Source organism: Lemur catta, chromosome 1 (genome assembly GCF_020740605.2).
Source record: "Lemur catta isolate mLemCat1 chromosome 1, mLemCat1.pri, whole genome shotgun sequence".
NCBI classification, from domain to species: Eukaryota; Metazoa; Chordata; class Mammalia; order Primates; family Lemuridae; genus Lemur; species Lemur catta.
Window position 1 is genome coordinate 29342996 of NC_059128.1, and position 23184 is coordinate 29366179.

General features: G+C 44.6%; 2 protein-coding genes across 4 annotated transcripts; one reads left to right on the top strand and one right to left on the bottom strand.

Moving 5' to 3' along the window:
• Window positions 1-1227: 1227 nt before the first annotated feature.
• SLC10A1 (solute carrier family 10 member 1) lies at window positions 1228-14537 on the top strand. Its single transcript, XM_045558788.1, is given in 6 exon segments — window positions 1228-1247; window positions 1249-1581; window positions 10292-10564; window positions 12028-12224; window positions 14424-14463; window positions 14465-14537. Coding segments are annotated over 6 exon segments (936 nt in total).
• A 1462-nt stretch (window positions 14538-15999) lies between these two features.
• SRSF5 (serine and arginine rich splicing factor 5) lies at window positions 16000-21057 on the bottom strand. Of its 3 annotated transcripts, none has more exons than XM_045564819.1 (8): window positions 20883-21057; window positions 19836-19980; window positions 19443-19513; window positions 19213-19311; window positions 18839-18908; window positions 17542-17615; window positions 16904-17014; window positions 16000-16808 (listed from the first exon to the last, which is right to left on the bottom strand). In XM_045564819.1, exons 2-8 carry the CDS (start codon window positions 19959-19961, stop codon window positions 16547-16549), a joined length of 813 nt encoding a protein of 270 aa, XP_045420775.1. In that variant the 5' UTR covers window positions 19962-19980; window positions 20883-21057; the 3' UTR covers window positions 16000-16546. The 3 variants fall into 3 exon arrangements, with proteins under 3 accessions (XP_045420775.1, XP_045420764.1, XP_045420767.1); XM_045564808.1 differs by having other exon boundaries at window positions 20887-21052; XM_045564811.1 differs by having other exon boundaries at window positions 20758-21045.
• Between the last annotated feature and the right edge of the window lie 2127 nt (window positions 21058-23184).

The window sequence follows — 23184 nt, forward strand, 5'->3', positions numbered from 1 at the left end:
CTTATCCATGCCGGATTCCAGAAGCCTCTGAGGCCATTGTTGGAGAGCTCTCATTTTCAGGCAGTTCCTAGCCCCAAGCCAAAATCCATCCAATAGTGGTTCAAAATCTGTCCAATGTTCCTGGTTCCTGTTCTGCCCTCTGGAATCCCACACACAAAGTCTAATCACCTGTTTAAGACCACACCCAGGCTTCATGGATTCCAACCCAGCCAAGAGGCAACTGCATACTAGACAACCCTGCCCCTGGCATGCCTGCCTCTCTCTGCTGCTGCTGCATGCCCCAAGCCTGGCTCCCAGCTGGAGACACACAGGCTCACTGCAAAAGTAGAGCAGTCAGGAAATCAGACAGAAAAGACTGTGCATTCCTGCTCTCTTCTCAGCAAGTTTCCCAAGTGATGGGCCTCCCTGGGCAAAAACTAATCCCCACAGCCAGGGTTCCTCGCAGCTGCCCTGGAAGGAAAGAGCCTCCGACCTTCAGAGCCCGTCTGCCGCAAGCATGCCAGGGAGTGTGGAGTGTTCCTCCCCGGGATCCATACAGTCCAGGTTTGGGGATAAGACGAGGGTTTCCCCAGCACAGGCAAGGACACCAACATCCTCTCATCTCCCAGGAGAAAGGTCATGGACACATCCCCTGCCAGAGGCCAGCGACACCACCTGCTCCTACCCTGTGCCCCAACCCCTTGGGCTGTGCTGCCCATATCCAGGAACCAAAGGCTACACTCAGCTCCTTTCACTCCCATGGGTTCTGGGGACAAATGATAACCCTGGACATGGAGAAGGCACCCTCCCCCAACCAAGTAACTAAGGCAACGGGGCCAGGAGCTACAGGGAAGGAGAAAGGCAGGCCCTGGACTGCTGTGGACCCCGGACTGGACCCCAGGAACAGAATACCTGTGAGATGCACTAAGTGGAGGGCAAAAGAGAGAAATAAGCCCTCTTGTCCCAGAGGCAGCAAAGTGGTAAGGGAGGAGTGTGAGTGGCACTCAAGAGGGCAGCAGGGTCAGGGAGTTTGGGAAACGTAGGCAGGGCCAGGCAGATAAGGCTCTGAGCTCTCCTCTTTGGGGCCACAGCCAGAGAAATACCTCAATTAGTTGCATAATCCTTCTATTTGCCCAGAGCTACATTTTGTCCAGAAACTCTCTGACCTGAGAGGTGATAAAAGAAGGCACCCAGCAAGGACTGGAGTCAGCCAGAGAACAAGGGGTGGTCTCCCAGCCTCACAGGAAGATGGAGGCCCACAATGCGTCTGCCCGTCAACTTCACCCTGCCGCCCAACTTTGACAAGCGCCCCACCGACCTGGCGCTCAGCATCATCCTGGTGCTCATGCTGCTCATCATCATGCTCTCGCTGGGCTGCACCGTGGAATTCAGCAAGATCAAGGCTCACCTCTGGAAGCCTAAAGGGCTGGCCATCACCCTGGTGGCACCGTATGGCATCATGCCCCTCACTGCCTTTGCACTGGGCAAGATCTTCCGGTTGACCAACATCAAGGCACTGGCCATCCTGGTCTGTGGCTGCTCACCTGGGGGGAACCTGTCCAATGTCTTCAGTCTGGCCATGGAGGGAGACATGAACCTCAGGTAGGGCTGGGGCTGAGGGAGCAGGCTGGGACAGGGGTCGCACTGGAGATGTCATAATCAAGAGAAAGAGCTGGGCTAATGCCAGCAGACAGAGTGAGTGGGGGCTGGTGGATGCTGGGGCGGGGAATGGCTGGCAATTATTGCCAAGAGTTTATGCTGGGCTGGGGGCAGGAGCTGGTGTACTTCTTGGTTTAAGCATCAAGCCAAAGGGACTGAACTGATCCAGGAGCATCCTGGAGACCCCCTTATTCCCAGAGGTGTCTCAAGTGAAGCATAAGGATTGTCTTAAAGGAGGCTTGCTTTAAACCAAAGGCACCTCTGGAGAACTGTACCCACCTGCACTGGTGTGCAAGTTGTCTGCTTTGAGGCCAGAGATCTGAAAGGGGGTGCAATCCTTTCTAAACATAGCCAGGGAGATCAATGTGACTTGGAACCAATGAGCACCTCAAATTCCTGCAGAGCAGGCAAGAATTTCCAAAAGGTCCTCCTAATTACTTAGGCATCTGGGATGTCTTCTTTTTAAAGTCCCTCATCCCCCATCAAACACAGTGCCACTTACATGCAAAGGCACAACCAAGAAGGGCCCAGAGTTTCCCAGCACCCACCCGGGTTATGCTGGCCCCACCCCAGCCAGACTGGTAGAGGGCAGACGGCAGCCTCCCCCGACCCAAAGCACCATGAGCACAAATCAGCAAGGACTCACTCCTGGAGACCCAGCACACGGTGGCTGGTCAATGCCTGTCCTTCCAAACAGGGAGGACTCCCATCTCAAATACCCACCAGAGGAGCCATTCAGACCCGCTCCAGCTCCAGCCACCTGTGCTGAGGCTGAAGGAAACTCACTAGCTGAAGCTCTTGCTCTTAGCTAAGCCTCAGCCTCAAGCCAGTTCCCTCTGGTTCAGTCCTCAGTGGAGACCCTATTCAATGCCAGGTTTAGCAGTGCAGTGCAGAGGCCGATCTGCTTGTGTCTGTCAGCACCCTACCCCTGGCCGAAATTTGCTCAGAAAACAAACAAGTAAAGAAGCCCCTCTTGGTGATGCCAAATGACCCTGGGACTGATATTTACAGGAAAAAAAAAACAGGAGAGAGTTGGGGGTTGCCAGGCCCCACCCTCTGAAATGCTCTGGGCTCTCGACCCACGTGGCACAGCCTCACTTAGGCAGTAGATGAGAGAGGCGCAAAGAGGGGACTTGGCTCATGCAGGCTCCCACAGGGATATATTGCAATGTTCAACTATCTCATGGGAGGAAATTCTTCCTTCTGTCCAGTTCGAATCCTTCCTGCTGCAAAGCAAGCCCTCGGTCTTTGATCTGGCCTGCAGAAAGGGCTCATTGCAGCCTCTGTGTCCCCAGGAACCCAAAGCATACCTTAATCCCTGTGTAGGAGAGATGCAGGGAGTCAGGGGCTAGGGAGGGGCACTCTGAGGGCTTTGTGTCTCTGTGGAAGTAGAGCAGTGGGGACAACATAAGGGACAGCATTAAAGGACAACAGGGGAGTTTTTAAGTGTGAGTGACCAGCTGCCCCAGCCTCATCAGCCAGAGGTGCTTATGAGGTCTCTGTCCAGTGTCTACCTTTCTGTGGTGCTGGGCCCCACCCGGGTTGAGCCTCTGGTGACTCAAGAACATGACCCCTCATGCTCTTCTGCTCAGCCTCTTGTCCAGGCACCTGGCGACTGTCACTTCTACCTAGACCCTACAAGAGATAATGCTCTCCTGGGACATCTACCTTCTCCCATTAAGCCCCTTCCCCACAAACAAGCCTCCCACACTACTCATTAAGCCATGCCCCTGACCCCATTGGAAGAGCATGAATCTCATCCACCATCATGTGCAGCTGGACTTCCAATTCCAATCTGAGTGCACCTGGGACAACTTGTTACACGTATTGTAATAAGGACAAGGATAAGAAGTAGCCAGGCACTGCACTGAACGCTTTACCTGGATAAGTGCATGTGATCCACATACAGCACCCCCATGGGAGGTGCTGTGACCACTCTCACATTTAGAGATGAGGAGACTGAGTCTTAGGTTAGTACATTTGCTCAAGGTCAGGGTGGCTCCAGAGCCTGTGCTTTCACTCAAACATCTTCCAGTCCCGCATGACCACAAAGCAGCAGCTTTGGAGGCATGGCCCCTCTAATTAGGGCAGACGCCATGCGTCAGCAGCAGGCATTCTGCGGGAGCAGGAGGCTCACTGCCACCACAGCTTCCTGCTTTTCAAGAGAAGGTAGAATCTCCATTTTGATGTGAAATCAGCAACTCATTCAAACTGTTTAAAAAGATCGTGCAAACCAAACAACACATGCTGAAGGGCCAGATGTAGCTCACAGGCCTCAGTTTGAGGCGTCTCTTGAAGCACAACACTTCACTATTTCCCATGGAGAGTTGGGAGGAAGCATAAGATGCCGATTCCACTGTATACATGAAGAGACTGAAGCCCAGAGTCTTGCCAAAGGTCTCCTGGAATCTGTGGGAAGCTTATTTCTAGAGCCAGCCCAGGGCTCTCTCCCAGTGAGGCAGCTGGAGCGAGTCTGGGGACAGTCTGCCATCACAGGCGCCTGGGTCACCCAGTGGACCCGTCGACATAGCCAGGCACGGCAGCTCCTTCCTCATGGATACTGCTAACAAGCTGCAAAAAATGCAGGTGACACACACAGGCAAGAAAAAATGCCCTCAAAGCTGAAGTGAACTTGGTTTGCCAGGGACAGAGGAGAGAGTACCAGAGGGACCTGGCCCCTTTGGCTATCTGCCTCGGTTCCCCTCAAGCTCATTTGCTCCACACCCCACCACCACCACCAGCCTCACAGCAGACACCAGAGCTCATGGCTGTGGGGACAACAGGCTTGGGCACAACCTAAGAACTTCTGCAGGTCTGCCCTCCATCATGTAGGAAGCCCAATGACGATGAGATGGAAGCCACCGGGACTCCCAGAAGTTTCCCATCTCCCCACAGAGACTCTCATGGGGCCCCTCACAACTCCCTCAGCTTCTGCCTCTAATCCCTCCAGTGACAGAGGCTCAAAGGCAGTCCCTCAAACAGGGTGTACAGGTGTCCAGAAATAGGGTCTATGCAATGCTCTTAACTTAAGCAGAAAGTAAAAATAAAGAACCAAATGTGCTCCTTTCCCCCTGAGAGGCAGCCAGGCCCACGGTATTACCATGCATCCAATCTTTGAGAGCTAGAGTAGGTAAAGTCACCTCCCCTTTCTGTCCCTGTCCCTCAGGGTAAACTGAGGTTAAACGACAGGTACAGACACCCAGCCGCTAGGAGATGGATGTCCCTGAACAGCCCCCAGCACCTATGCACGTGGAGGAAGTACATGGAGATCAAGGAACATGCTCCCACCTACCCAAGCTGACAAGGCACACCAAGTCCAAGAGCAAACTCCAACACTCCTACACATCAAGCCAAAGTAAACAAGACTTCTCTGCTCTAGCACACCAAAACAAACACACAGCCTGTGTATGGCTTTTCTCCTAAGAAGAGCTAGCATGGAAGGCCCCTGTGTTCCCCTCCCCAGTCTCATTCCCCTCTGCCGTATGCCAAAAGGAGCACCTCCCAGAATTTGGTGTTCAGCATTTCCACAGATCCTTTTCAACTATTGGCACGTGCATATATTCAGAAACAAGATACACTGTTGTATTTGTATGTCTTTAAATTTTATATAAACAAAATTACCCAGGCGTTGTGGCACACGCCTATAGTCCCAGCTCCTCAGGAGGCTGAGGCAGGAGGATTGCTTGAGCCCAGGAGTTTGAGGTTGCAGTGAGCTATGATGACGCCACTGCACTCTAGTCTGGGTGACAGAGAAATACACTATCTCAAAAAAAAAAAATTATATTGATATAAACAGTTGACAACTTCCTTTTTTTGAGAAATAGGCATGTCAATAAAATGGCTACTTCATGCATTGGAACTGCTGTATAGTTTGCTGGTATTCATCCATTCTCCTGTAAGACATTTATATGGATTTCATATTTGGCTTCTATGAACAGTGCATACCCGATATATGAGGGCATGCATAATAAAACCAGAACTGCTGTGTCGTGGGATTCACACATTTTTAACCAGTCTCCAAAGTAGTTGTTCCACTTCACACTTCCCCTAGCAGTGTCTGAAGATCCCTGTTTCTCCATGTCTTCATCTATATTGGAATTGTCAGACTTCTTAATTTTTGCCAACTAAGTGTGAAATAGATCAGGGTAGTTTTAAATTTGATTTCATGGGAGGTCTATCACCTTTTCATATGGTTACTGGCTATTTGGTTGTCCTTTTCTGGCAACATTAGGATTTTTTGTGGAATCCACTTCCCATTCCAGCTAATACCTCTCTTTACTCCCCTTCCTAGCCAGACCTCAGAAAAACACTCCCTTGCCCACATTTCTCTATGTCAGTCAACTTCCTTTTGAACACCTTCCACCTTCACCATGCCACCACAAGAACTCTCACAAGTGGCCAGGCCAACAATTAGCCTGTTATTTGAATCCCTCTCTTCTCTCCTCCTTGGTCTCCCACTGTCCAAGCATTTTCATGACCACCTGCTCCACTTTCTTTGCCAAATCCAACAGACATTCTTCAATCCTTTCTGGACCTTTTAGCAGAATTTGACGTAACTGACTACTGGCTTCTTCTCAAAAGCTTTCTCCCTCAGCTTTGGTGACTCCAAGCTCTGCTGCTTTCCTACCACCTCTCATGACTTCTGTTTGGACACCTTTGTGGGTTCCTCCAGAAAAAGTAACCTCTTTGCATTCAAACTAAGCTTTCTGCCTTCCTTGCCAGATTTCCCCCAGCCCAGGATCTCTCCATGGCAGGATCCGATCCATCTCAGGTCTCCAGCTACCGTCTGCAAGCTAATGGCTTCCACGACAGTACCATCAGCCCTCAACTCTTTCCTGGCTCTGGGATCCATTTATTGTCTGCTAGATCTTTCTACTTCAGACATTTAAAACTTAGTTTGTTTTAAACTATAATCATCTCTTCCCCAAGCCTGCTCTTCCCTCCTCCTGGTGTGACTATCTCAGTGACTATCTATGTGCCTAATTGCCTCAACTAGAAAGTCATCTTCAACATCCCCTTCTCCCTCCCCACTCACGCCCGTGACCATCAATTCCCCCTTCTGTTCCTTGAATCCCTCCATTCTTCTCCATCCTTAGCTGCACTATCTTCATTCAGGCCACTATCCTCTCTCACTAGACAACTGAAACAGCCTTCTAACTTGACTCCCTGGCCCAGTTTTAACTTGAGGGTAGAGACATAAAGAACAAACCATCATGTCACTCCATTGCTTAAAGCCTCTCATTGGTTCCTTACTCCCCTCCAGGATAAAGTCTGCTTAATGTGGAGCCTCAGGCCTTTACTGGTCTCAGCTGACCTCACCAGTCTCCGCTCTCTTCTTTGCACATGCCCTTCCCTTCACCTGGAACATTCTTCTCCCCAATTCTCATGCCACTCATCATCTTTCACTGGGTCACTCCTACTCACCCTTTAAGTCTCAACACAAATAGCACCTCCTCCAGGAAGCCTTCTTGAATCCCTCCCCCAAGCCTGGGTAGGATGTTTGTCCTATTCGCTCTCACAGCACCCAATGCCTGCCGACCCTTGTGGTGGTGAATACACTGTATTATAAATACTTGTTCATTTTTATTCCCCACTCACCTGCTTCTCAAGAAGACCATAAAGCTATGTCTTAATTAACACTGAATGCACAGCACCTATCACAGTGCCCTGAAAATAAAGCAACGAAGGGCAATTCCTGTCTGCTACCTGTATATTCCACACATCAGCAGGAAAAAAAAAAAAAAAAAAAACAGAAATGGAAACATGTGTCCATGATTTTATTTCTTTAAGATAGTTTGTGGGGTATATAGAAATTTCAAAAATCAGAATATAAAAATGTGAAGTGATCCCCACTATCGTTAATGCAACTCTGCCCGCCCCTTTTTTATAGGTAGAAAAATCAGGAACCAGAATCCCAAGTTCACACTGCTAATGACAACTGAAATGAGAACATGTCTCCTATCACCTCAGAGTGACCGTAAAGGTGTTCTTTTGAGGATGCAAAGGCAGGATCTCAGATCTTAAAACTGGAGAAGGCTTCAAGATCAAGTTCAGTCTCCTGCCTTATTCCCAATTTGCAGACTGAACTGAGGCCCAGAAAAGTTACTTGGAAGAGCCAGGATTATCAACCAGTCTCCTGTTCCTGTTGTTACACATTCACCACTCAATGCCACAGCAAAAATGGAGTCAAAATGACCCCAGAGAATATTAAAAGAGCTAAGAAATATTAATACTTGGGCTAGAAAGACAGGGACCATCAACAATGGACTACGTAAAAGGTGATCTACAAAACCCAGGCATACCTTGGACCCATTTTGCCCCTGGCTAAACCTCCAGGGTTAAACAACCATAAAGTCAACAGCTCCATTTAATTTTCATATACTCCCAAACAGGAATCAGTCCTGTGAAGATGCAGAGAGAAACATGTGGATCAAGATGCAATAGTTGAGGTTTCCTTGGTTTTATGGCTCTTCGAGGGATATGATCATCCTTCATCTTCATGTGCCATAAATAATATAGTGCCAAGTTGAGAAATGAAAAAAATTATCATCCTAGCCTCTGCACACTTAACCCTCCTAGACACCTTTCAAACTGAAATAACCCTACTTCCAGTAACTAGCTCTGGCAGAAGTAAGTGGTGGTCCTTAATGAGCAGTCCCTATAAGCCAGCCAGATCCTGTGCTGTCAACCTCACTCTGAGAGGTTGAGTGGCTCGCCGAAGTTTACACATCTAGAGATGAACACTGACAGCTTTCACACCTGGATCATGACAAAGTCTGTGCTCATAACTACCACTCTGCAGGCCCCCAGAGTGAGAAAATAAGAGGGAGAGAAGGAGTGTGAACACCCATGCAGAGAAAGAGGGTTTCTGGATTTGCAGACAATCCCTCTAGCCCAATGTCCCCTACATTATCTATCCATTACACTCTTTTGATGAAGGTAAAAACTATTTGGTCACTAGGTAAAAGGCAAATCCAAAAGCAGAAATCAATTAAAAATGCAAGGCAAAGTGGGAAGCCCATTACAGTAAGTCTTTTAATAAAACTTGAAGCATAAGGTTATTGATGAGATGTGTAAATGTCACTCTTGTCTTAGAATAGGATCACTTGTTGGCACAGGTGATGTTTTATATGATCACATCAGTAACAGCATGAATTAAAAACAAAAATGCAAAGCTGTGCAGCTGAAATTTGAGCAATAAAAATAAATGTGAAAATGCCATCAGGACAACATACAAATGTACTTAATGCCATTGAATTGTACACTCAAAAATGATTAAAATGGCAAATTTCATTATATGTATTTTACCATAATTCTTTAACTGTTACTAGGAAATATAAAATGCTATACATGTAAATGTACTGGAAACTGAACACATATAACTATGACAAAACAACATGTTAAGTTTGAGAAAAGTTTGCCATGTATTCCTTTACTCAGAAGATGAAAGGGACACACAGCCCTAAATTTATGCATATGTGTTTGCCATTTTGGAGTTGTGATTCTTTAAAATGCACTTTGGAAAGTGAAAGTACATAGACGTACACTCCAAAGCTTGCATCCTGTTACATAATGAAAAATCTTAACATTATAATTTCTTTCTTTTTTTTTTTTTTTTTTTGAGACAGAGTCTCACTCTGTTGCCTGGGCTAGAGTACCGTGGCATCAGCCTAGCTCACAGCAACACCAAACTCCCGGGCTCAAGCCATCCTTCTGCCTCAGCCTCCCAAGTAGCTGGGACTACAGGCATGCACCACCATGCCCCGCTAATTTTTTCTATATATATTTTTAGTTGTCTGGCTAATTTCTTTCTATTTTCAGTAGAGACAGGGTCTCACTCTTGCTCAGGCTGGTCTCGAACTCCTGACCTCGAGTGATCCTCCCACCTCAGCCTCCCAGAGTGCTAGGATTACAGGTGTGAGCCACCATGCCCAGCCTATAATTTCAACATAAACTCACATATTGAAAATTTTAAATGGTAGGTAAGATTCAACTATGAAATAATAGATAACTTTTAAAATGAAAATCATACCATTGTTCCCAATGAATGTTGCTTTCACAGCACTTACCTGGGACAGGGTGGACCTGCATACTTTCCGATGATGTTTTTATTGCCCAAGACATTTCTGAAAGTTCTTTGGGGCATTTCCTTCATATCCAATTTGCAGGTCACTCAAGAAAGTAGGCTTGTCCCCATATGGTTACACATCATTTTGGATCTAAAATCATATTACCTGGCTTGATTGTCCACCTTATTTACCAGCTTCACTTCAAATAACTCTTGGCAATTTCCAGAAGTCAAATTCATCCTAAAACGGATGAAGTCTCTACCTATAATGGAGGTATTTGAGACAAGTATGACAAGTTCTAATGAGTTCCAAAATATTTGGAACAATGACAGTACTGTAGGAACATGTGTACACAAGTTCCAAAAATGACTTTGAAACTTTTAATTTACAATATGAACTTTGCAGGATACCTGAACAGACTCATTCCTTCAAAACTATTCCCTGAAAATCTGCTATCCAGAGAAGTCAAAAGCAGTAGCTGTTCTGGGCTGAGATTTTAGTAATGAAAGCATTTATCAGATTAGCTCTCGGTCCTCCAAGCTTCCTAGCTACCAATAAGAAATCCAAAAAGATGGAAGATAGAGGTCTTTCATATTTCCTTCCACCTCCAATCCCCACCTCTCTATTCCTCCCTATTCCCCACCCTTTTATTGCTTTTTCTTCTTGTCTCATGCCATGGAAGGGATGCTAATCACTGCCACGTTCAGTGGGGCCATCATCACCCTTTCTGCCATCAATGTGGGCAAGAGCATCATGTTTGCCATGACACCAACCTTGCTGGCCACCTCCTTCCTGATGCCCCTTAGTGGCTTCCTGCTGGGCTACCTTCTCTCTGCTCTCTTCTGCCTCAATGGACGGTAGGGATTATTTTAGGCCCCACTCTGCCATGGGCTTTATTCTTGTCCTAGCCTCTCAGGAACAGGATAAGGAGATAGGAACCCAAGATCTGGGCAAGGCCTGTTCAAATGCACCAGCTAAACCCTATCATCCAAACAGCAATAGCTAATGGCAAAGTACCCCCAAACATAGCAAATCTAGATACCATCTCCTGCCCAACTCCTTGATAGTTAGTGGCACTGGGGTGGTTTCATGTCATCATACCAGGTGTTGATAAATACTCTTCCCTTCCCACTTTTCTTCCTTTTCTGCCTAGGCTTTAGTCCCAACAAGGACACCATTGGGTAACAGCTCTGCTAAATGGCACTGAGATCTGAAGTAGCTGTGGACCTTGGCTAAAGTGTAATCCAATTCACACCCAGCTGCTACTTTAGAGAACAGTTTGAGGGCATGGTGCAGAAACATCAGGCACTCTCCTGTCTACCCAGACTAGGACAAGGACTTTTCCTCTTTTCAGCCACAGTAAACAAATACTGATGCAGGAGTCTAAACACTAGTAGTACCTCCCCCACAAAAGAACACCCTGAATTTTAAAAAGTTTAAAAGATAATGATCCATTTTTAAAGCCAATGTAATTTAATAAAGAACAAATTGCTACAGGATGTAACACATGATGATATAGTGAGCCAAAAATCTGCCAATGACCACTTAGTGATGTCAATTTTTACCAAAACAGGGTGATAGAGATGGTAATGGCCACAGTGCCAAGTTCCATCACAGTAGCCTCCCTCATAATAAATGTGCTGTGATGTCTCTCAGGGTTTAGTAACTTTTAATACAATTAATAATTCAATGAATTGTATCTATATTCATTAAATGTAAATATCCCACCCTTTAATCTATAACATATGAAATCAAACTAAGAGAATGTGTTCCAAAAATTAATAATGGGGCTCAATCAAGTTTGGGTTTTTTTGTTGTTGTTAATTATCACACCTTTGTGATAATTAAATGTCTAAGCCAGACATTTGGAAACAGGATAAGGTCCCAGACATCTCAGACAATCTTCTGCTGTATGTTGAAAGTATAATTGTCCCATTAGCCCAACATAACAAGCCAGAGAATGATACTGGCTCACACCTTCCTTTCATCCCTCAACAGCCAGACATTTTTCCAAACTTTGGCATCTTACAAGAGCAGACAAGTTATACATTTCCAGGCTACTTTAAAAAACCTCTCAGAAAACCTCCTGATATGAACCAACTAGTCACCATCCCCTCAGGGCTCGATTAGTGTCAAGTGGGTCTACTTGACTTTCTTTGAACCCACCAGCACCCCACATACCTGACTCCCTTCCATCTTCCTATGTTGGACTGTTCAGTGGATCCTGGAGTATCTGGGAGGGAAGACAAGTGCAAGCGGAGTTGCTCCCCCATGTTCCTTCGGTGAGGGCATACAGGGTTTTACTTTCCCACCTACACAGGTGCAGACGCACCATCAGCATGGAGACCGGATGCCAAAATATTCAACTCTGTGCCACCCTCCTCAATGTGACCTTTCCCCCTTAAATCATTGGACCACTTTTCTTTTTTCCTCTCCTCCTCACGATTTTCCAGCTTGGAGAAGGGCTTCTCCTCATTGCCATCTTTTGTTGCCATGAGAAAATCAAGACTCCCAAGGGTGAGTACCGAATCATCCTCCTCTTCAAGTTCTGCCCCATATTAGACCTCTATCTGCCAACAAGTAAGTTTCTAGTAGGGACTTTTTGGATGGGGAATTAACTCTTACCATGTCATTAAGAACCAGGTAGCAACAGGAAGTATGCCAGAAACCTTAAAGAGCCAAGACTACTTCCATCAACTGCATTCCATTTCTGCCTTCTCGCTAGGAAAATCAAATGGTGGATGTAGTTTACCTCATAGGACTGAGGCAATCTGGGCTGCTGTAAGCGGGGAGACACCATTTCCTCAGCATGAGGAAATAGGACAGAATTGCCCTGGACATGTGAGTCCTGAGATAATAGATGTGTGAAAGGCCTCAACCACAAGAATTCATGAAATTTGAAGTTTGTTTTTTAGAACAAGTTTCTCATGTTGTGGGACCAGGCTAGAGCTCCAGCACCTTTGGCATTCCCGTGAGGAAAAACATTAAAGCAATGCAGCCTAATATAACCTAGAACCCAAGTAACAGGATTTCTCAACTCTGGTTACACAGTAAACTTATGCATAAATGCTCATTAACCGGTGACCACAACTACAATAGACTTGATTAATGATTTACACTTTAATCTACTACTGGATTAATACAGCACCTCTTTTCTAAAATGCTCAGAGCATTACCTTCAAAATATAGTCAAATCTCAAGACCAGAGTCCCTTCCTTAAAGTATACTTTAACTCCAATGTTTTTCTTGAACCAAGAAACTCAACCTTTATAACACATTTCATTACTTCATAACTCCAAATATCAACATATTCTTCGTAACCACTTACCCAAATCCTTCAACTGCCTCTTAATTCCCATGAATGGAGGGCCCCTTTGAAACGTTTTCTAGTTCCTGGAGATGGTGATTCACACCCTATGAAAATATACAACCTTCCCTATTGGAATTCCTATTAGCAAATGTAGGTTCTCTCTCCCTTTACAATTGGCTGTGAAGTAATTTGGTTATCAAGCAGCCAAAAAGAAACCAATGGCTGAACCATTTTATAAGCTTTAGTTCCAAACTACAGTGGAGTTGTGTAAATGAATCTAGTCTGATGCTTTTCTCAGAGCAACTCAAGAGATTTGTTGCCCATGAGGTTTCTATCCCCTTTAAAAAAGAGAAATTTCTAGAACAATCAACCAGGTTCCTCAACCAGGTGAAGGTTCGAGTACCAGAGAGGCCTGGAATGCTCTCAGGGGGCAATACTCTGGATCTTTAGCCCTACCAAAAAATGTCCAGGCTTCGCACGGTGGCTCACACCTGTAATTCTAGCTTTCTGAAAAGCTGATTCCAGACGACTGCTTGAGGTCAGGAGTTTGAGATCAGTCTGGGCAACAAAGCTAGACCCTGTTCTCTACAAAAAATTTCAAATTTAGCCGTGTGGTTGCAGTGGCACACTCCTGCAGTTCCAGCTACTTGGGAGGCAGAGGTGGGAGGATTGTTTGAGCCCGGGAGTTCCGGGCTACAGTGAACTACGATTATGCCACTGCACTCCAGCCTGGGTTGACAAAGATTCTGTTATTTAAAAAAAATTTTCCTCACAATGCTATCTCAGAGAACCCCAATGGCAAAACTAAGTGAAAGCAATTTACCTTTGGAGCCTATGGTCCCAAGCAGCTATTCTCAGGGTGAAGAATCTGCCACAAGTGTTTCTTTTTTGATTTCTGTACCCTTCTACAGAGAAAGCAGAAAGAGAAGGTGGACCTGGCTTCTTAGCTCCAAAGTTGCTCACCATCTCTACATGAGCAGGAAAAGGAATAGATCAAAGTAGGGGACAGAAGACAGGGAGAAGTTTACAAACTCTCCTGGCTAGACCTTCCTAAAGCTGTCTCCTCCCTTCCCCTCCTTACTCTGAGTATAAATCATGCTAGCATACCAAACCCACCTCCCCTATTGTTTTACTCGATGTACAAAGGTAGAAGTAATAAAGGCTCAATACTCTAATATTAATTAGGCCTTTTATTACTAGCACTACCACTAAGGAGACTAGGGGGAAAGCCAAGTTTAAGAGTAAATAGCAGGAAAGACAATAGCAGTGGGAAGGGAAAAAAATACACCTTTACATGTGTATACAGCACACCTCTAGGGATAAATTGGTGTTCTTACATTTTCAGGATTGAACAAGCTTTTAACTACTCTATTGTTCTCCCTCTACACCTATGACTAACTTTACAGAGAAAACAAAGATGTACACAGCTACCAAAACTGAAGAACTCCAGGAGCTCTGAGAAAAACGGCACCCACAAAAAAGAGTGCTCCCCTTGCACATGCTACTCCTCCTCCTCCTAACTCCTCCACCTGGAATCTGGTCATTAAGCAATTCGGAAAACCAGTGTGGTCAACTACAGAGGAACAAAAACACCAGTCTTGCCTGAGTCTTTCTCCAGCAAAGCTATCAGAATCATCAAGCCTTCCTGGGAAGACAGAGAGGGTGTCTACCCAAGAAGCCTCACCTACTCTCAGTCTAGGATTTACTACTTATTTAAAAAATAAAAGACTTGCTCAGTGACTGTGAACTCTACGAAGGCAGAAACCAAATCAGGATGACTTTGATAGCAGCTTCAGGCTGGCCTTCAGAGATACAATACAAAAAGAAAACTCTAGGTTTCACCACAGATGAAAATAAACCCAGTCCCCTCAAATAAATTAACAAGTATAACAAACTCCTCCTAACTTCAGCCTCATATTGATAAACAGTTTCACAATCTCATGGCTTAAGTTTCAGTCTTGAAAACTGCCAGGAAGTCCCTTTACACAGAAATGCCAAAACCCTTTCAACCCTCCCCACAAATGGCAATTCCCACTCTGCAACACCCACTTTCAGAAAGCCAAAAAAAGCTAAATTTTTCTAATTATGCCTTTCCCAAAATCCCTTAACAGCTGGGGGCATGAGTCTATGTCAAGAGAAAAAGTGCTTTTGGGGTCCTGGAACCAGACTTACTGGATTCTGGAACCAATCTACCACTTAACTTGTTCTTTGAAACGTTCCACAGTTCCCTCCTGTTACATGGTCATAGTGTTAACAATTCAGTTAATATACAGATAAGGCACTTAAAACAGCGTCTGGCTGGTATAATCATGTTAAAAACATGTTATTCACTGTTACCAATTTATCTAGTCTAGCACCCTAAAAAAAGAGGACTAAGAATATCTAATCAGTCTTTGAGATTCCTATAAAGCTTATTTCCTGCATTTATCGGGCAGGAACTGAGGTCTCAAGCACAGAGGACTCTAACACTTGACTAAAGGTAGATATAAGACCTCAGCAGTTTTCACTGCTGTTTCCCCTTAACCATGTTGTTGTCACACACGTCTCAGGACTAAAGGCAGCAAAACGTGAAAGCCCCTTAACCATTCATATTCACGGACAAAAAGCTTTGTATCATCTGACCATCAAAACTGTGTAACTTTCAGGGAAAGCAAGAAACCCACTGAATTTTATAATTTGCTTCCCAAATATACCGTCCTTCACTTGGCTCTGGAAGTTTAAGTACCTCAATGCCAGCAGAGAGAATAAAGGAAAAGCATAGGGGAACATGGACACAACGGAAACTGCCAAACAACTTAGTCACTATTAACAGTTCACTGATGTCTTTGCTTATCTTTTGACTAGCCTAGAACTGTCAACAATACTACTTAAAAAAAAATCATAAACCCCAGGACTCTAGAGTTGTTGTATTTTATATGTATTTTATGTAGATGGAGATGAGGAATAAATAGCATAGGACTTCTTCAGAAAACCAGACAAAAACCAGTTTTATAGTATTTTATTATCAATAAACAAACAGCTGCTTTTGTGTCTGTCCTGCAGCTGTTTTTTAAAAGGGTGAGTGGGAGGACACCCTTGACCCTAAACAAAGAAAACTCAAATTAAGCCTTTATGTACAAGCAAATTTAGAGCTCTTTTAAGTGTCCAAAGCTATTAATTAGTTTAACTGAGGCATTAAACTAATTCTGAATTAACATATTTGAATAATCAGGAAATCAAAATGTTCAGATTTTTTTCTAGTACAAAAAAATTAAATTTGCTTTAGTTATAAAAGAGCTCTTGGCAATATACACAAACTATATACTTCAGACATTCACAAAAATGTGAGCAGAAGGCTTATCAAAAGACATTTAATACAATTAGTTTTCAACAACCCCTTGGTGGTCCACATCTACAAAGATATCCACCCAACCCAACCCCCCTCCAAACTCCACCCCCACAGAAAAGCACATACTTACCAGAATTTTTAGCAAGTATGGTTTGGGAATTTGTTTTTAAAAAAGGCCCCCAGGGCAAGTTATTTACAGTTTTAATTGCCACTGTCAACTGATCTGGACCTTGATCGGGACCGGGACCTCTGGCGATCCACAGATGCTGGAGACTTAGATCTACTTGAAGAACCACGTTTCTGGCTCTTCTCAGGTACGGGAGACCTACTAACAGAACGGGACTTGCTCCGGCTCCTGCTCCTGCTCCTTGACCGGCTATAAGACTTCCGACTACGGGAACGAGATCGGCTACGAGACCTAGAGGAACTTCTGGTCCGGGATCGAGACCTGCTTCTTGACCTACTATGAAAAGGGAGAGGAGGGGAGGAAATCAGCCTACATGACAAACCCTACAAATCCATCTAATAAAACTTTTGTCTTAAAAATATGACAGATACCTGTGCCTTTTGCTGCCTTCAATTAATTTTATTTTTCTCCCATTTATTTCCTTTCCAGAAAGTTTTTCAATAGCATTCTTTAAGTCACCATAAGAGGCAAACTCAACCACCCTACAGTGGAAAAAAAACATTTTTAAAGTTTACACATCTTGTAGTCTCACACACTTGTTTAACAGTCTAGACAAATGGTTTCCCTGTTCACTTTGCTATTGCTACATTCCCATTTCTTGATGGATGACAGCATTAGAAAGCAAAGTTTCAGTACTGTTACATTTTAAGCCAGATAATTCTTTGTGGTAGGCTGCTTACCAGCATGCCTAGCCTCTACCCGCTAGATGCCAGCAGCACTCTCAACCAGTTTTTTTTTTTAAAGCCAGTCAAATTTAGCAGTGGGGGTTCAATGCCAACTTCAGTGACACTAATAAGTTCTGATAACCCCACTACCATCGGACCAGCCCCCTCAACCAGTTTTGACAATCAAACATGTCTCCCAACACTCCCATGTCTCCTGGGGAGCAAAATTGTCCCTGGAGAACTACTACTTTTCAGCATATTCAAATTTTAAATCTTGAGAAATGTTTACAGTAAAATTTTCAGGATATTTTAAAAGGTTTTCACAACCTGCAGTACATACTCACCCTTCATTTAATTTAGGTCGATGTGCATCCGCAAAGGTTACTTCCCCAGCTTGTCTCATGAAATCTTTAAGATCCTTAACACAAGACAATTGTGTCAAGCAGAGAAGAGGAAAGGTGACACACAAACAACCACATGGTATAAAAACAAGACTACTGAAAGAGAAGATGTTAGATAAAGTACAAACATGGTATGTACCACACTTGTATTCTATCAGAATTCAAAAATTATGTCAGGGCACGAAATAAGGAAATAGCATATTGCTTTTAAGCAAAATGCTAGAGGGAATTCAGATTTTAACATTAAAGTAGTATTAGTCTATATTGAGCCCAGTACAAAAGGAAAAAAACAAACAAACAAAAAAAAAACAAAACAAAAAAGAGAAACAGTACATATTTTTAAAGTAAAGACTAAAGTAGAAGTTTTATATTTAAAAAACAGAACATTTACAAGACACCAGTTATTTTGTGCCCCATATGTCATTAAAAAAGTTTACTTTACCTTTATCAATATTTCCCTAGGCTAGTCAAGCAGCAAACCATTAATCGGTCGGAGAAACCTTCATGACATATGCCCGATTGGCTCTTCGCCACCCACTTGAAGGACACTACCCAATCGATGGAAGCCTTTAATCGCACAGCCCTCCCTATTAGCAGACTACTGGCGGATGCAGACATGTTCTACTCTTGAGCAGTTACCAAGGACCACTTTACTGCGATCAGGATTCCAACGACCACCTAATTCGTATCTTTCAACTCTTTTCCACCAGGACCTCTTATTCGGAAGCGTTACAGGAAGACAGCTTTCAACTTAGGGATCAGATCACGTTATCAACGCTCTGGGATCGCTGCAACCTGGCACTTCAAGTAAGTGCACCGATTACGTCTAGACCGGCAAACACAGATCTAGAGGTGGCCAATTGATCACTGTAGGAGCTGACTGGCAAAGTCAACCAGGCCCAACCAAGAGTGACCAAGACAACGATTAGGATAACCCACAGGCACTCCTCGTCATAAGGCCAACGACACAGATAGGCTGGCAAATAAAGGGTTTAATATTTGGTTAAAATGGATTTTAAAGAACAAGAAAAATATCCTCAAAACATTTACATTTGATCACTAATATTAAAGTTTGTAATATCCCCCAGTTACAATTAATTAAATTTTTAAAATTACAATTAAATCCACCAATTTAATTAAAGATAAAACTATTTTTAATAAAATATAATAAAACATTAACTACCCATTAACTTTTTAAAAAAGCCACATTAAAATAACTCAAAACTGTATTTCAACAAACCTGCCAGCTGACTCTTGAGGATAAATTCTCAACTATAAGCCGATTTTCTGTTCTTACAGGTGGAGCATTTCTAAGGAAGAAAATGAGTATTCACAATGGAAGAAATGCAGTGATGTGCACTTCTTGTGTATTCAACTGTGGGCAAGTTCGAGCAATCCGACATGACAAGTCATTCAAATGACTTCCATCAACGGTTTCTGTGTTATTCTATGTAACTTATTATATAGATTCATCCAGAACAGTGGGCTAACATAGGAATAACAGAACATAATACACAGTAAGTTCCAGAATCATTTATTTCTGTTAACTCCTGAACCATAAATACTGCCCGTAAGATAATAATTGTTCAAAGCAGCCATCCACCCATCACATACCGTCTATCATTTCGAGGTCTGCGACTACTAAAACGATCAGAGTATCGTCCTCTACCTCTTCCACCTCGAGACCGAGCCCGAGCATGTTCAATAGTAACCCTACAGAAAGGGGAAGAAAAATCTCCATTATACACTCAAGCTACATAAAACATCTACTTAGAAAAATATCCCAGCTGACCTAGTCTGCTCTACATTCTAGGCCTAACTAGTTATAAAACTAAAATTCTCACCTTTCACTACACAGTTCTTTTCCATCAAGTTCATATACAGCATCATCCGCATCCCTCGGATCCTCAAATTCCTAAAATATAAGCATAAGATACTTAACGTGGCTTTCAACGAGTATTCTACAACATATTGAGAGTACTAAAAACGGGAGACAGAATAGGAAGAGCTATCTTAACGTCAGCACCATATAGATAATCCTAATCAAGAAGTTACTAGGAGTGGGTTCCAGTCAGCCAGCAGGTAGTATCTTTTATCTTTTAATAAAATTCACTGCCTCTAGGCTGCATAACATTTCCGCAAGACAAATATCCTACCTGGACTAAAGAAGGATCAAAAACAGTTCATCAAAAGTTTTACCTACTCGACAAATAGTTGACCTCGTTCTAAATACTCACCACAAAACCAAAGCCTCTTTTCAGATCAATATCCCTTATTCGTCCATAACCCTTGAAAAATCTTTCCACGTCTTTCTCCCTGGCCGCCGGATTTAGCCTCCCGATGAATACTCGACAGCCACTCATGGTGTCCGGCTAGTATTTCCTGTTAGAAAATAATTCAATCGGGACAATACCGAATGACTGTCACAGAGCAATGCCTGGTTAAGGGATCAAAAACATACATGGCACAAAATGTTTGCCCAGTGACGTTACCAACAAGACTGCCAAGAGTGCCTCACATTAGGCCAGGACCCTTGCAGACAAAATTAAAACCTGGCTCCCAACACGATCCCACCCTAGACCCAGACCGCAGCAACCGCAACGCCCACTGCCAGCTCTCCAACTGCGCAGCCGCACACTCTCCGCGGCTCTCGGGCCCCCTCCCATCTGCCGCAGTTAGGAAAGGCCGAGAAATGCGGGCGGAGCCGACCCCGCCCTCCGCAAGGCCAGCCCAATGGCGGCAGGCCGCGCGCGCGTCCCCGCCTCCGGGGCGCGTCACAGCGGATGGAAGCCGGGATCTCACGACGCCACGGCCGCGCCTGCGCAAACGCCGGCGGGCGGGCGTTCGGCAGCCACAAAATGGCGGCCGCGGAGTCAGCGGCGGGGGAGAGCCGCGCGCGCCAAGCCCCGTTCTCCCTTTCCCGCCCCCGACCCCACCGTCCCGGAATCACCGTGCCCGCACACGAAAGTCCTAACCGCACCCCGAGCAGGCAGAGGGCTCCCGGCCCACTTTTCGGGGGTCCGGATGATGAAATTAAAAAGTGGCAGGGAGGGGCACGCAACCCCTCTGTGTACAAACAACCGTAACCGCGACCGCCCTTCCACCTTCAGCACCCCTCAAACAATCAATGCCCAAAGGGAGACGTGCCCCAGCGCCCACCTCGAGTCAACTGCGCTCATTAGACGCCGTCCTCCGCACAGAGAGCAGCCCCGGCCACTCGCGATCTGAGCGGCCATGAAGAAGCCTCGATCCGAGAAGCCTCGCCCTCAAAGTGAGCCACTCACCTACCGGACAGGATCTTTGGCGGCTGAGACCCAGAGAGGTCCGTAGTCTGCGACGGAGTCGTCTGCCTCCACACAGACCAGGACTTAACTCCTCTACGTCTCTCCACAACTGACGCACTTAGCAGTCTGACGCCCCACAAAATGGTGGGCGCGTCCCTACGTCACTTCCGGGACCGCCCCTGGGACCTGGGCGTCCACCCTGTAGGATCCGGGAACGAAGGTTTCCGCGGGGCTGGGCTTCCTTACCGTGACCCGGAGAGCTGCCCCCGGCCTGCGGTGGGTGGTACTGGGGCGGGAACTGGCGTGGGAACGGCCGGCAGGCGCCCGGAGTTGGGAGTGCAGCCGCTGAAGACGTTCGCTCCTTCTAAGCCAGAGTTCGGTTCATCATCTGGCCCATAGGACTCACCTAAGACAAGTGGCATCCTTTTTTGTATCTAAAGTTTTTCTTAGATACCCATAAGATTACTGGTTGAAATGAAACTCACTCAGGCTTTGCAGAAATACCTGGCTTTCTCTGATCTGCTGTATGCACTTAAAAGGTTGCTCTTAAGGCAAGGGAACTCTTGATGCTCAAGTGAATTCCTTTTTCTGGCATGCCATAGATGTGTGATTTGGTTGTAGTGAGAAGACTGAGGAACTGAAATATTTTTTAAATGGAAGGTTTTTGCGTGAAATTGGCACTGCAGCTAGAAAGCCATCTTGAATTGGGGCCGAAATGCAGATTTCTGCATTTCCACACCCTGGGCTTGAGCTGGCTAGAAGAGGTTTTAAGCTGCTTTTAAGTCTAAACGGTATTTGGTTAATTCTCCCTGTTTGGGTTTCTGTCATGTAACACATGAAAGACTACAATTATTCAGAAACAGAGAATGTTGTGCTTCTGAAATGGGTGTGAAACACAGCCCTCCACATCCTGAACTCCAGCGTTTTCCCAATAAGATTGGTAGGCCTAGAAACTTAGGCATAAAGAGAACAATGCTAAAAAGGTTACTTTCCTTTAATACTTATTATAGGTGGAACCCAAGGCACCCCATTTTTGAGAAGTACCCAGAATCTAGGGTTGCATACTTGCAACTAGAGTTACACAGAGATAAAGCAGTCCAGGAAAGAGGAGTGCGGGCAACCCTAACCTGACCTCAGGGGCCCTTAATAACTCTGGACTGGAAGTTGGATAATTTGTATGGGATGAGCTTGGCTATTCATGCTGTTAAATGTGGCTCAGTGGGTACATGACAAAATTGTAAAGTTAGTTATCTATGATGTGGGGAGTTAAGGATGGATTTAAAAGAAGATACACATTTGTTAAAGAGAAAAAATTGTTACCTTTAGATGTTGGCCAAATAAACTTTGGCATTTTGTAATGCTCAAATTGTCCCAAACCAATTTTTATTTAATTATATTTGGTTTCTATATGATTTTTTTTAAAAATCAATCTTCCAACTATTTTCTACATTTTGTGTTGACTATGAAAGCAACTGCTTGTGATTTCACTCACTACATGTTATTTTTGCTGCAATATGAGACAGTAACATGGCAGAGGTTTTCTGGGGGTGAAAAACAAGAAAGATGGTGCAGTACACCATGGAAAACGTTGTTACCTCCAGCCCATGGTATTGTGATTTTTCCTCAGGACCAATTTTTTTATAAATTCTTTTCTCTTGATTTATTTACTGTTACAAAGTTTGTGAGTTCCACAAAAGTAATTTTTCCTTCATAGTGCCTAGTGACAATATTTTAAAACACTTCTCTCCTGTGGTGTTTGTTTTTGCCGGGATGACTGCCTAATCTCTAGTCTTCTTACCAGACTGTTCCTTACCAATTTCTCTAATAAACACAAAGTTATCTTCCATGAGCGGAAATAACTCTCTTTCCTATGTGATCCTGTAATATTCTGTTTATACCCCTATAATTCCCTCATCACTGATTTATGTATGTTATTCATGTTTTCCAGAAATGTCTAGCACAGAAAATACTTAATATTTGTAGACCTGGATTTGCATGAGCATTTTTCTCAGGTCGTCCTGTTCCTGTATTAATGTTTCACTAAAATGGCTTGGCATCCTTTTCCTAAAACATCCAAGTGAATAACACATCTTTAGTAAAGAAAAAAAGATGGGCTGGGTGCAGGGGCTCATGCCTGTAATCTCAGCACTTCCGGAGGCTGAGGTGGAAGGATTGCTTGAAGCCAGAAATTCAAGACCAGCCTGGGAAACATAGCACGACTGTCTGTACAAAAAAATAGAAAAATTAGCCAAGTATGGTGGCTAGCACCTGTAGTCCCAGCTACTCAGGAGGCTGAGGTGGG